The sequence below is a fragment of the Athene noctua genome, chromosome 3 (genome assembly GCF_965140245.1).
Source record: "Athene noctua chromosome 3, bAthNoc1.hap1.1, whole genome shotgun sequence".
In the NCBI taxonomy this organism is placed as follows: domain Eukaryota; kingdom Metazoa; phylum Chordata; class Aves; order Strigiformes; family Strigidae; genus Athene; species Athene noctua.
Genome location: NC_134039.1, coordinates 52,802,003 through 52,815,784, shown reverse-complemented (window position 1 = coordinate 52,815,784; position 13,782 = coordinate 52,802,003). Strand labels below are relative to the sequence as shown.

Sequence of the window (13,782 nt, the reverse complement as noted above, 5' to 3'; positions counted from 1 at the left end):
GCGCGGCGATTGGCGCCGTCGCGCCCCTTCCCCTTTGCCCCGCCGCCGGTACGGTGCCCGGCTGGCGGCGCGGGGCGGGCATCGGCCATGGAGCAGGGGGGGGCTGCCCCGCCGCCGGCGGCCCAGGACAAGCGGGGCGGGAGGGAGGGAGGCGAGGAGGAGGAGGATGACTTCGGCTACCGGCTCTTCCCGGACCGGAACAAGAAGCAGCAGAGCTTCCTGGTCCGCAGCCTCTTCACCTTCCACAACAGGTGCCAGCTGATGCTGAGGATGACCCTGGACACCAGTAAGCGCTTCCCTGGCCCCGGCGGGCCCAGGCCCGGCTCTGGCTCGGCGGAGGGCGCCTCGGGTGAAACCGGGGACGGTCGTGTCCCCGAGGGTGCGGCCTGCCGCCGCCGGCGGTAGCGACCTTGGGCCACAGGGCTCGGGGCGGGAGCGGCTCTCCTTCCGGTGCCGCGGTTCCCCCCGGGGCGGCTGGACGGGGCCCGAGCGGTGGGCGGGGTGGAGCTGCTGCTTGGATGGACACGCTGACTTTGGTTAAGATAAAGACAATTTCAACAGTGACTGCGTGCTTTTTTTTCTGTCAGGAGATCCAGCTCTACTTTTTTTCGCTTGGAAATCGGAAGAGGGTTCATCGATTTCTGGTTCATTTGTGCCCTTTTCACCATGTAATGATGGCTGTGAATGTTACTGAAAACAATGGTCACTATAGGCCACTATAGTGACCATTGTTTTCGGCAATAGACTAGTAGTGTCTTTAGTACTTAATTTATTTTAGTACTATAGACACTAAACTATGTATGTTTACTACTAATAAGATAATGTCAGAAACAACTTGATTCCTGAATAGCTTTGTATCAGGTTTCTGTATCCCTTTACATAGCCCGAGCTGTAACGGATGCAGTGCAAACAGATGCATTGCATTAGGGTTAAACACTGCAAAGTATGAGTTTACATGTGTAGTGCTTTTCTTTTTTTTTCTTGTCTTTGTATTTTGATTATAGATGACTTTCAAAATTTTTATCTAGAAAAATTGATTGCAGCAATGTTTTTCTAGATCCATATGCTCAACTTCTTCTTGAGGCTATGAAGCAGTCTGGTTGGTATGTAAACTAATTCATCTTGTTCAGTGTAGTAACATCACCGTTATATGGAGATACTGGTCTTTTTCAAATTCTTCCCTGTAACTTTGCTTGTTTGGGCCTTGCAGCACTGTCTTCAATGACCGGCACTTTGCTTGTGAAAACTGTGATGGCTGTGTCAGTGGAGGTTTTGATTCTGCCACATCTCAGGTAGGCACTGGACATTGTCCTCTTTGAAAGGACTACAATTTTTTTTAGTGCTTTGTTACTAGGATTAAATCGACTAATGTTGATATCCAAGTTAGTCATGAAAACAAGATAAATGAAAGATGTTCCGTGGTATTGGAGCTCATACAGTGCAGAATGATGAGGTTGTTAATGTCAAAAAACACTGATCTGAAGAGTCTAAACAGTGTAGGTGATGTGTGCTGGGTCTCTAACAAGTAAGGGAGATGCTGAAACTTGGTGAAAACACTATCTCTATCTTTTCTTCTACAGATTGTTCTGTGTCAGAACAACATTCGCCAACAATCCCATATGAACCGGGTGGTCACACATGAATTGATTCATGCATTTGATCACTGCCGTGCACATGTTGACTGGTTTAAAAATGTCAAACACTTAGCATGTTCAGAGGTAAGTTAAAATGCTTCTGATGTTGTCATTATATTAATTACTACTGGTTATTAGGGATGCTTCATGTTTAAATAAGCATGCTGTTACACAGACTTCATTTGGTTTAATCTTGTTAATACATTTTGTCTTTTCTGTCAGATCAACCAAAACAGTTTCACTCAGAAAAGAAATATTTAGTTTTCACAAATTTTCATGTCAGTGTCATATTAAGTAGAATGCGATCACTGTAAGTGTTACTATAACAAGAAGTGGTTATTTACAGATTAGAGTAGCTAGAGATGAAAATGCATTCACACATTAACCAAATGCTTATAGAGTTCTTCTCCCTTGCACATCTTGGTATGTTGGTTAGTTGTCACAGTTGTATGGTAACCTTATTTTTGTACAGATTCTTTTGGTTAACAGCAAACTTGCCCTTTCCTATAACATATTTTTTGATTAATTATTGTGTTGCTAATAATACATTTTAGTTATGACTCTGTGACTATTTCAAAGGACGTAGGAATTTGATGCTTGAAAGGCCTTAAAAATTGATGCATTAGGAGGTGAAATTAAACTGAGCACAGGGTAGTAAGGATTCATCTTGTGTACACAACCTGTGTGTATTCACATGCATTTAGCTGATTTCTGATGTTATCTATATGATTTGATGACACAAAAAGCTTACCAATATGATTAATATTAAAAAAGTACATTCTTTTGACTGTGTGAGTTGGGTGGCTTTTTAACTTTTTAAAAAAATACATAAAGTGATGCAAAAATGTTATAGGGACTTTATTTTAGGTTTTGTTTGTTAGTTTGTTTGGATTTTTTAAATAAGAACATATTTGATTCCAGACTTAAGGTGTGCACAGGTTTCACCTAAAAAGAATATGTGAGAGAAACAAAATGGTGAGTTTGGTACAGAACAAATCAGATTTCATAAAAATTAATTTTAATTCATTGAGTTAATATTTGCTGTGGAAAGAGTCACAGTCTCTGATCTCCAAGTGCAGCACTGATGAGTGGCATTACTCAGGGGTTGGTGTTGGGACCAGTGCTGTTTAACATCTCTGTTGGAGACACAGACAGTAGGATTGAGTGCACCCTCAGCAAGTTTGCCAATGACATCAAGCTGTGTGGTGCAGTGAACACACTGAAGGGAAGGGATGCCATCCAGAGGGACCTGGACAGGTTTGAGAGTTGGGCCTGTGCAAACCTCATGAAGTTCAGCAAGGCCAGGTGCAAGGGCCTGTACATGGGTTGAGGCAATCCCAAACACAACTGCAGGTGGAGAGATGATTGGCTTGAGAGCAACCCTGCGGAGAATGGCCTGGGGGTATTAGTGGGTGGAAAACTGACTATGAGCCAGCAATGTGTGTTGGCAGCCCAGAAAGCCAAACATATCCTGCACTGCATCAAAAAAACTGGCCAGCAGGTCAAGGGAGGTGATTCTCTCCCTCTACTCCACTCTTGTGAGACCCCACCTGGAGTATTGTGTCCAGCTTTGGGGCCCCCAACATAAGAAGGACATGGATCTGCTTGAGTGGGTCCAGAGGAGGCCATGAAGATGATCAGGGGGCTGGAGAAGCTCCCTTATGAGGACAGGCTGAGAGAGTTGGGGTTGTTCAGCCTAGAGAAGAGAAGGCTCCAAGACACCTTATAGCAGTCTTCCAGTACTTAAAGAAGGCCTGCAGGAAAGATGGGGAGGGGTTCTTTATCAGGGAGTGTAGTGAAGGGGTGAGGGGTAACAGTTTTAAACTGAAAGAGGGTAGATTTAGATTAGATATAAGGAAGAAATTCTTTACTGTGAGGTGGTGAGACATTGGAGCAGGTTGCCCAGAGAAGCTGTGGATGCCCCCTCCCTGGCAGTGTTCAAGGCCAGGTTGGACGGGGCTTTGAGCAACCTGGTCTAGTGGAAGGTGTGGACCCCCCCATGGCAGGGGGGTTGGAACTAGATGATCTTTAAGGTCCCTTCCAATCCAAACTATTCTATGATTGTCTTTATCTCTTTAGAGATAAAATTTTATGAAGTAACTTTATGTGGAATCAGTAAATCCATTCTGTATAATTGTGGGGGGCTGACTTTGACTGGCTGCCAGGCCCTCATCAAGTCATTCTCCAACTCCCCTTCTTCAGTAGGACAGGGGAGAAAAATAAGATTAAAAAGCTCATGAATAAAGATAAGGACATTGGGTGTCACTCACCAGTTACCATCATGGGTAAGAAACAATCAACTTGGGGAAATTTTATTTAATTTATTGCCAAATAATGACAGAGTAGGATACTGAGAAATAAAACTAAAAATACCTTCCACCTACCTCCCCGTCTTTCCAGGTTTAACTTCACTCCTTCATTCCTGACTCTTCTGTCTCCTTTTCCCCCAAGTGTCACAGGGGAATGGGGGCTGTGGTCAGTTCATGACAATTCTCTCTGCTGCTCCTTCTTCCTGATGTTGTTACCCTGCTCTAGCATGGGATCCTTCCCACGGAATCACAGAATCATCTAGGTTGGGAAAGACCTTGAAGAACATCTAGTCCAACCATTAATCAAACACTGACCATTCTCAACTACACCGTATGTCTAAGCACTATATCAACCCAGGTCTTAAACACCTCCAGGGGACCACCACTGCCCTGGGCAGCCCATTCCAATGCCTAAAATTCCATTCTGTAAAGAAATGCTTCCTAATATCTAGTATAAACCTTCCCTGGCACAACTTGAGGCCATTACCTCTTGTCCTACCACTTGTTAATTCGTTAAAGAGACTCATCCCTATCTTTCTGCAACCTCCTTTCAGGGAGCTGTAGAGGACGATGAGGTCTCCCCTCAGCCTCCTCTTCTCCAGACTAAACACCCCCAGTTCCCTCAGCCGCTCCCCGTACGACCTGTGCTCCAGAGCCTGCACCAGCTTCGTTGCCCTTCTCTGGACACGCTCGAGTCATTCAATGTCCTTTTTGTAGTGAGGGGCCCAAAACTGAACACAGGAATCGAGGCGCGGCCTCACCAGTGACGAGTCCAGGGGTAAGATCCCTTCCCTGTCCCTGCTGGCCACACTATTGCTGACACAAACCAGGATGACATTGGCCTTCTTGGCCACCTGGGCACACTGCTGGCTCCTGTTCAGCCGGCTGTCAATCAACCCCCCCAGGTCCCTCTCTGACTGGCAGCTCTCCAGCCACTCCTGCCCAAGCCGCTGCTGGGGGTTGTTGTGGCCCAAGGGCAGCCCCCGGCATTTGGCCTTATGGAAACTCACACAGTTGGATGATCAACACTCCCACCCAACCTGGTGTCATCTGCAAACTGACTGAGGGTGCGCTCGATCCCCTCGTCTAGATCATCAATAAAGATGTTAAACAGGAGTGGCCCCAAAACCGAGTCCTTGAGGACACCACTTGTGACTGGCCGCCAACCAGATTTAACTCTGTTCACCACAACTCTCTGGGCCCGGCCATCCAGACAGTTTTTTACCCAGCGAAGCGTGTGCTCATCCAAGCCACAAGCAGCCAGTTTTGCCAGGAGAATGCTGTGGGAAACGGTGCCAAAGGCCTTACTGAAGTCAAGGTAGACAACATCCACAGCCTTTCCCTCATCCAATAAGCAGGTCGCCCTGTTGTAGAAGGAGATCAGATTTGCCAGGCAGGACCTGCCTTTCATAAACCCATGCTGACTGGGCCTGAGAATCTGGTTGTCCCACATGTGTTGTGTGATGGTGTTCAGGATGAGCTGCTCCATCAGCTTCCCAGGCACTCAAGTCCAGCTGACAAGCCTGTAATTTCCTGGGCCATCCTTCCAACCCTTCTTATAGATGGGTGTCACATTGGCCAATTTCCAGTCTGTCGGAACCTCCCTGTTCATCCAGGACTGCTGGTAAATGATGGAAAGCGGCTTGGCGAGCACCCCAGCCAGCTCCTTCAGCACCCTCGGGTGTATCCCATCCGGTCCCATAGACTTGTGTGTGTCTGTGTTATGCAGTAGGTCACTGACTGTCTCCTCCAGGATTGCGGAGTGGTTTTTCTCCCAGTCTCTGTCTTCTGGCTGAGGAGGCTGGGTTCCATCCGTACAACTAGTCTTGCTATTAAAGACTGAGGCAAAGAAGGCATTAAGCACCTCAGCCTTCTCCTCATCACATGTTACCATGTTTCCTCCTGCATCTAGCAGGGGATGGAGGCTCTCTCTGGTCTGCATAGCCTCACAGCATCTTTGTAATCATTGTGAGTTGCCAGCCCCTTCTTCCAAAGGCTGTAAACTCTCCTTTTCTCCCTGAGTTCCAGCCAAATCTCCCTGTTCAGCCAGGGTGGTCTTCTCTGCCCCCGGCTTCTCTTACAGCACCTGGGGACAGCCTGCTCCTGTGCCGTTAAGATTTTTTTCTTAAAGAGTCCCCAGCCTTCCTGGACCCCTATACCCTTCAGGACCATCTCCCAAGGGATCCTGTCAAGCAGGTGACTAAACAAGAAAAAGTCAGCCCTTTGAAAGTCCAGGATGGCAGTTCTGCTGCCCCCTCTCCTGGCCTCTCTAAGACTAGAGAACTCTATTATTTCATGATCACTGTGCCCTAGTTGGCCTCCAACCAGTACATCATCCACCAGTCCTTCTCTGTTCACAAAGAGGAGATCCAGCAGGGCACCTTCTGTGATTGAGTCACTCACCAGCTGCATCAAGATGTTATCTCCCACGCATTCCAGGAATCTCTGGGACTGGTCCTGCTCTGCTGTGTTGTATTTCCAGCAGATGTCTGGGAAGTTAAAGTCTCCCACAAGAACAGGAGCAAGCAATTGTGAGATTTCTCTAAGTATCTATAGAATATTTCATTCACCTCTCTGTCCTGGTTGGGTGGCCTATAATAGACTCCCACGATGACGTCTGCCTGGTTGGCCTTCCCCCTGATTCTAACGCAAAGACACTCCACCCTGTCTTCACTACACTTGTACTCGAAGCAATCATAACAGTCTCTAACATACAGCATCACCCCACCACCTCTTCTTCCTTGTCTGTCCCTCCTAAACAGCCACCACTTGGCGCACTCCAGTCATGGGTGACATCCCACCATGTTTCTGTGATAGCCATTACATCATAATTTTCCTGCTGCATCATGGCTTCAAGCTCCTCCTGTTTGTTACCCATGCTGTGTGCATTGGTATAGATGCACTTCAGATGGGCTGATGTCCCCAGTGCCTTTTTGCATTTGGAGGTGCTAAGTCCAGCCTGAGCTTTCACAGGTGTTACCACGGTTACTGATCCATCCATATGTCTTGCATCTTTGTTGTGCTGTATGTCTCCATCCCTTGCCTCCACTGAGATGGAAGGGTGCGGGTCATCGCTGGCACAACAGCCCACAAACTCTGGTAATATACCCTGGGGCTTATTTCTGGGAGTTCCAATTTTGTCCCTTCCCCCCTTCAAATCTAGTTTAAAGCTCTCTCACAGCATACAGTCCTTCATAAACTGCTCCAATGTGGGTCTTTCCCATGGGCTGCTATTCTTCAAGACCTGCTCCTGCTTGGGTCTTTTCCACAGTGTACAGTCCAGGAACAGACTGCTGCAGTGTCGGTCCCCCACAGGACACAGTTCCTGCCAGAAAACCTGCTCCTGCGTGGGCTCTCCATGGGCTGCAGCTTCCTTCAGGGCATGTCCTTCTGCTCTGGTGTGGGGTCCTTCTTGCACTGCAGTGTGGATATCTGCTCCACTGTGTTCCTTCTTGGGCTGCAGAGAGACAACCTGTGTCACCATGGTCTTCTCCACAGGTGGCAGGGTGCTCTGGTGCCTGGAGCTTACCCTCCCTCTCCTTTCTCACTGATCTTCGTGTTGATGGGGCTGTTTCTCTCAGATTTTCTAATTCCTCTTTCTCACAGCTGCCATGTAGTGTTTTTTATACTTTCGTGAATGTGTCATCACAGAGGTACCACCGACACTGCTGATGAGCTTGTCTTTGACCAGCAGCAGTCTGATTTAGAGCCAACTGAAACTGGTTGTGTCCAGCATGGGAGCACCCCTGTGTCTCTTCTCACAGAAGCCATCCCAACAGGTCCCCCACTACAAACATCTTGCCTCGTAAACTGAATACAATAATGCAGAATTATTAAGTATCATCTACCTTTTTTTCTTGTCTAAGCATTTACACAGTGCAGGAGAAAGCATGTGAGCCTCAAACATAAAATTAGAGAATGCGTAAAACAAGATTGTGCTTGTTCTTGCTCTTGTTGAGATTATTTACTTGCTTCGGGTCTTTTGATATTTTATTATATGGTCTTTACAGTTTTTATTGTCAGCTTTTTAATTCTTGCATTTCATATTTTCCATGCATTTATTCTCACTCTAGTACTTAATTACAGGAAATTTAGTTTTATTTCCTAATTGAGGGGGTAGGGTGTGGAACAGTTGACAAACAAAAGAAGTTACAATGCATGGGACAAGACAATTAATGAACTAAAACACACAGATTCATTTAAATGTGGCTTTTTCTAAAGCAGGTGAGTTATCCAGAAAAGCAGTATTGCAGCTATATGAACTTTTGCTCATTCATTTAAGCTTTGGCAATACATGAGACTTGGTCCCTGGAGAAACTTACAAGTTATATAGTAATACTTTGCAGTTCATTGATGCTGAGAGGGTGAATATAAAGGGTAATATGTACTTAATAAGTAGAAGTGGCCCTGGGAATAGTCTCTACCAACACGCACCAGAAAGATATTGAAGAAAAAAAAATTTTACAGTTTTTACGATTTTACATGTACATGTGTTTCTCTGATTCTGTGGGGTTTTTTTCTCAACAGATTCGAGCTGCTAATCTCAGTGGAGACTGTACACTGATGAATGAAATAGCCAGGTTTAAATTTGGATTAAAAGGACACCATCAGGTAAAGACTGTAGATGTTAAAGTCTACTGATTTGTTGTGATCCATCCTTACCTACGTGATCTCAGCCTTCTACACTTTCATAGCTGAAAACATCAGAGAAATAAGTAGATATCATGGACTTGCTTCTTTCTCTTAATTAACCTTTAATAACCTTTAATGCTTCATGTTAAATTTTTTTTTCCACCTTGTTATTTTTGTTGACGTGAAATTCCTGTCTACTTAGTCATATTGTAGAGTATTACCACTGAAAACGTATGGTTAATAAGAACCAAACAAAAGCCAGTGTTTGCAGGAAATGTAGTGGGAATACCTCACCCACTGTAATCAGGTAAGATTCTAAAAGGTCTCTGAAAACTAGAGAGAGGGGAATGACAGGGGTTTTAAATAACCATGTGTGTTGTCTTACAGGAATTAATTTTTGTTAATAGTAATGAAGACTACAGATTGAGTCCCAAGTAGTTGCTTATGTTAGAGTGGCATTTACCTTGTAGTTGGGGATATTTACATCTTTTTTTATCTTTTAATAGACAAACTGTGTAAGCAAAAGTTGCCATAAAGAGAGGCATCAAAATGAAGGCCACTAGAGGGGTCATTCTTTAACATTTTATAGCATTCTTTAATGTTTTATAGCATTTCAGCTGGAAAACTACAAACACTTATGTCTGTTTGTTTTTGATATATTTACTCTTGTTTCCAAGTCAAGTTGTACAAATACTTGATACCTACAGCAGATGCCAAACTGTATTTTAATTCCTGTTCTAAGGAATGTCTTTTACTTATCTGACAGTTTATTTGCACATAGAAAACTAAAACACGTAGTTAACACAGGATGAAACAAAAATGGACTTTAGTGCTTATTACAGGCTCTAAATTGTTTGACTCTTCTGCGATACAGAATTATTCCATATCTAGTAGGAGTTCATACTTGACAAAATCTGGAAAAAAATTATTTATACTAATAATGACAAATTTTTCTTTATCTTATTTCCACTTTAGACTTGTGTACGAGACAGAGCAATTCGTTCCATTCTGGCTGTTAGAAAAGTTAGCAAAGAAACAGCAGAGAAAGCTGTGGATGAAGTTTTTGATGCCTGTTTCAATGATCTGGAACCTTTTGGAAGAATCCCGCACAGTAAAACAGATGCAAAACGTGCTTATAGAGACTTTCAGAACAGAGATCGCTATAATGCTAATTTGTAAGGAAAAAAAAACATAAGAAATTATGTTAATATTTGATTGTTCTGTAACATCTGGAGTCACAGTCTATGCACGCAGTGCTGGTGGAAAGGGCAATTTTATTAAATGTGTCAATTAATTTTGTAAACCTTTTCCAGGAGCCAAATTCCATGGAATTAAACAAAGTAAATGAACAAGACTACAAAACCATGTTTCCTCAGCTGTTGTTCTGGCAGGATAATTTAGTACACCAAATGACTTATCATGTAATGACCTGCACATTTCAATGCACATTTAATTCTGCTCAGTCAGACTAGGACTTGGTTTCTAAAAGTTTTGTTTTTACTGAATAAATCTTTTTATAAAATCTTTACATTTCCACCATCCTTGATACACAATCATAAGCTCGATGATTTCATCACTCTATTTTAAAAGATGGGTGCCTGAACTACAGCTTTTGGGTCTAGATTTAATAACTATGGCTAAACCCAGAATTTCATTAACTGCTACATTTGTTTTTGAGCACCTCCTGAAATTCTTGGAATTCCAGCTCGTCTAATGTTAACTTTACAGGACATAAAACCCTTTGGCTTTTTGGGGATTTGGATGATAAATCTGCTTACTGGCTCAAACCTACAGGCTGGATAAGCATTGGTGAGAGTCTGTCCACTAGGTTGAGCTTTGCTCAAAATGTTGGTGTAGCTTATGGTCTTCTTCCTGTCCTTGTTAGGTGGATAAGTTCGTGTTAGGAATGCAGGAAGCTGCTATCTTTATCCTACATCTGAGAGAAACTCTCTCATTCCTCTGTTATTTCCAAATATAAGGTATTATAGTCACGGATGCAAGAGAACCACCTTTTCTAGTTGAAATTAAAGGTGTGATTCAACAACAGGTACTGTTCACTGACCTAATGGAGATGTGGGTTCCCAGTCAAAGGCTTGTAGGCATAACTGCTCTAACAGTTACTGTATTTCCCACTCAAGTGGGAAATAAAATTCCATAGAAGATGAAATGGTGCTAATTGTTACTGTTTTATACTGCAAAACACTTAAGACAGGCTTTCGACTTCATATGATGTCAAGGTCTGAGTATGGGTGATAGTGTCAGTTTTCCTGCGTAAAGTTGTTCACAACTGCAGCAACATAGAATTGCTGAGGTTGGAAGGGATATCTGGAGACACTGCTGTTTCAATCACATGGCACAGAGCAGGGTCAACTAAAGCATGTTGCTGAAGAGTATATCTAGATGGATTTTGAGTATCTCCAAGGATGGAGACTCTACCACCTCTCAGGTTAACCTGTCCCAGTGTTTGATCACCATTGCAGATTTGATGGTGTTTTTCCCTCAGGTGTAAATAGGGTTTCCTGTATGTACTGGGTCTGGTTGAGCTGGAATTGGTTTTCCCCTACAGCAGCCCTCACGGTGCTGTGTTTTATGTTGGGAGCTGGCAGGGTGTTGATAGCACCCTGGTGTTGTGGCTACTGCTGAGCAGCGCTTACACAGCACCAAGGCTCTTTCCAATATTTTTCCCCCACAGTGGGACGGGGTGGGCAAGATCTTGGGAGGGGACACAGCCAGGACAGCTGACCCAAACTGACCAGAGGGATATTCCAGACCATATGATGTCTGCTCAGTATAAAGCTGGGAGAAAGGGGGTGGGGTCACCCTTGGTTCTCCGAGGCAACCACTATGCATGTGGGAGCCCTGCTCCTGAGAAGGCCCGATATCACCTCTTCATGGGAAGCAGAGAATAAATCTGTTGTTTTTTTTTTTTTTTTTTTGCTTCTGTGCACAGACCTTTGCTTCACTTTGCTTATATTAAAACTGCTTTTGTTTTACCCACAAGGGTTGGTCTATCTTATTTTCATTCCCCTGTTTGCCCTGTTGAGAAAACAAGGGGAAAGAGGGGGAAGTGATAGAGCGACTTGGTGGGTACCTGGCATTTAGCCAAGGTCAAACTACCACAGTCTCTTTTTGGTGCCCAACGTGGGGCTCAACAACAATAGTTTTATATTAAGTGTGCTGTAGCTATAGTAGTTGTTAAGCGACAAGCTCTTGTGCTGGTCACGGGTTTGTTGATTGCTCTGCTTATCTTTATTTTGCTAAACTTGGGAACATGCTGCAAGGAATTGGGAACATCATGTGTGGTTTTATTTTGCAGGCTCTCAAGGTACATATTCATCCTTATGTTAGCTCATTGATACAGTTTATTAATGCTGTTCGCCTGTTGTGGGTTGTGTGGAGCTCAATATGTTTTTGGTGTAAGAGAAGGCAAATTTGGGGAGAGTCAGTACCAAAATGTGCTCTGAGGTGGCCTGTCCCTGGGTGGCAGGGGGAGTGGAAGGATTTAGGCAGGTTTCTAGGATGGCTATCACCTCCCGTAGCCTGGGATCTTACCCCTGAACAAGCAAGCAACCCCACAAAATTGACACACCACCTGATAGAAGGGTGCCTTGCCTATCCCAGTGAGAATCAGCAACTTCTAGCGCTGTATGGGCGCCTGGCCTATGCTTATCGAGCTGCAGCTCAGTACTGTCAAAAGACTATGGTTGACATAACTCAAGCAACCGCAGAGATTGCCCCAGTAGTAAAAAAGAAACAGTGGAGAAGGAGAACAACAGGCCCATACCCTCGATTAATCAGGGAGGAGAAAGAAGAAGAAGCTGGCCCTTCAACAAAGGAATCTGAAGAGGGAATAACAGAACTGAAACAGGAGGCGGAAACTACCTGGTCCCTGACGTCATCAGAACCGCGAGATCTGCAGAAAGACTATTGCCGCCAGCCAGGTGAACAAATCGCTGCCTGGCTGCTGCGATGCTGGGGTAATAGGGCAGATGCTCAACAACTGGAAGGTAAGGAAACTCAACAGCTGGGTTCCCTTGCTAGAAATCGAGGAATTGAAAGGGGAATTGGAAAAGAGACAGCAATTTGCAGTCTGTCAAGATGGCTCCTTTTCAAGTGTTAAAGCAAGGTATCCTTTCAAGGAAGATCTTATGGACAACACCCTAGATAAGTGGACTACTGCAGATGGAGGTGTCCAGTATGAGAATTAGCAGTGATGGAAGTCATCCATGGTGATCCAGATAATGATGAAGCCCCTAAACATCCAGAGGATGTCCTGTGCACGTGGGCCACGTGGAGGAAGATGATTAAAGGTGCGCCATCCTCGTATTCTGCCGGCTTGGCTGTGATGTACTACCCAGAAATGGATGCGGGAGAAGGACTAAGATGTACGCCAACTGTGGAGGCAGTCTCTTCCTGGCTTCAGAACTTTGAAGAGAGTCTTGGTACCTCCTCATCTCTATGGGTGAGTGCCCGGGATGTTAGGAGCTCCCCAAGAAATCAGTTTTCTTCTGCCCCAGTCAGAGGGAAAGGGAAACTCAGGTGCATGACACATGGCAAACTTTGGTCCTTCCTGCACGACCAGGGGGAGGACATGAGGAAGTGGGACGGTCAACCCACCTTTAAGTTGGAAGCTTGTGTACATGAATTGCGAGGAAAGACCCCTGCCAAGAAGAAGACATCTAAGAAGGTTGTTAATGTAGCTGGTGTAAAACCACAAGAAAATAATCAGCTATCTCCCAGATACAGGAAGACTGAGATCACCTCCCTTGACCCTGATGAAGGAACCTCCGGCCTGGCACAGCAAGGGTCAGACAGTGAATACTCTGACCAAGAACAGGAATAGAGGGGCCCTGCCTCCAACCAGGAGGAGAAAAGGGATGATGGGGTGTTGGAGAATTGCTTGCAGAACAAGGTCATGGGTCTGTGCAGGAGCTGATTACAGCCATCTGAGGTAAAAGGAAAAAACCCAGGGTACAGTTATGCTAACAAGGAAGGAGATTCAGGGCACAGTTATGCTAACAAAGGACTGTTATGCTAACAAAGGGAGAAACTCAGGTGCACAACAGCCTTGAGTATGATGGTAAACAACCTTGGGAAAGAAAGCAAGCCAGAAGAAGGAGGATGTTGTGACATGCCTGAAGTGCCACAGGGGGCTGGGATATTATAATGTAGCCTTTTCGATGTATCCAATAGATTTATGATTAGTG

At 44.7% G+C, this 13,782-nt stretch overlaps 1 protein-coding gene across 3 annotated transcripts; it reads left to right on the top strand.

Moving 5' to 3' along the window:
• The first annotated feature begins 56 nt into the window (after positions 1-56).
• Positions 57-10,101, top strand: ATP23 (ATP23 metallopeptidase and ATP synthase assembly factor homolog). Of its 3 annotated transcripts, none has more exons than XM_074902985.1 (6): positions 57-286; positions 1,058-1,103; positions 1,211-1,292; positions 1,581-1,718; positions 8,471-8,554; positions 9,551-10,101. In XM_074902985.1, exons 1-6 carry the CDS (start codon positions 88-90, stop codon positions 9,752-9,754), a joined length of 753 nt encoding a protein of 250 aa, XP_074759086.1. In that variant the 5' UTR covers positions 57-87; the 3' UTR covers positions 9,755-10,101. The 3 variants fall into 3 exon arrangements, with proteins under 3 accessions (XP_074759086.1, XP_074759088.1, XP_074759087.1); XM_074902986.1 differs by having other exon boundaries at positions 204-286; positions 1,005-1,103; XM_074902987.1 differs by lacking the exon at positions 1,058-1,103 and having other exon boundaries at positions 181-286.
• Positions 10,102-13,782: the final 3,681 nt, after the last annotated feature.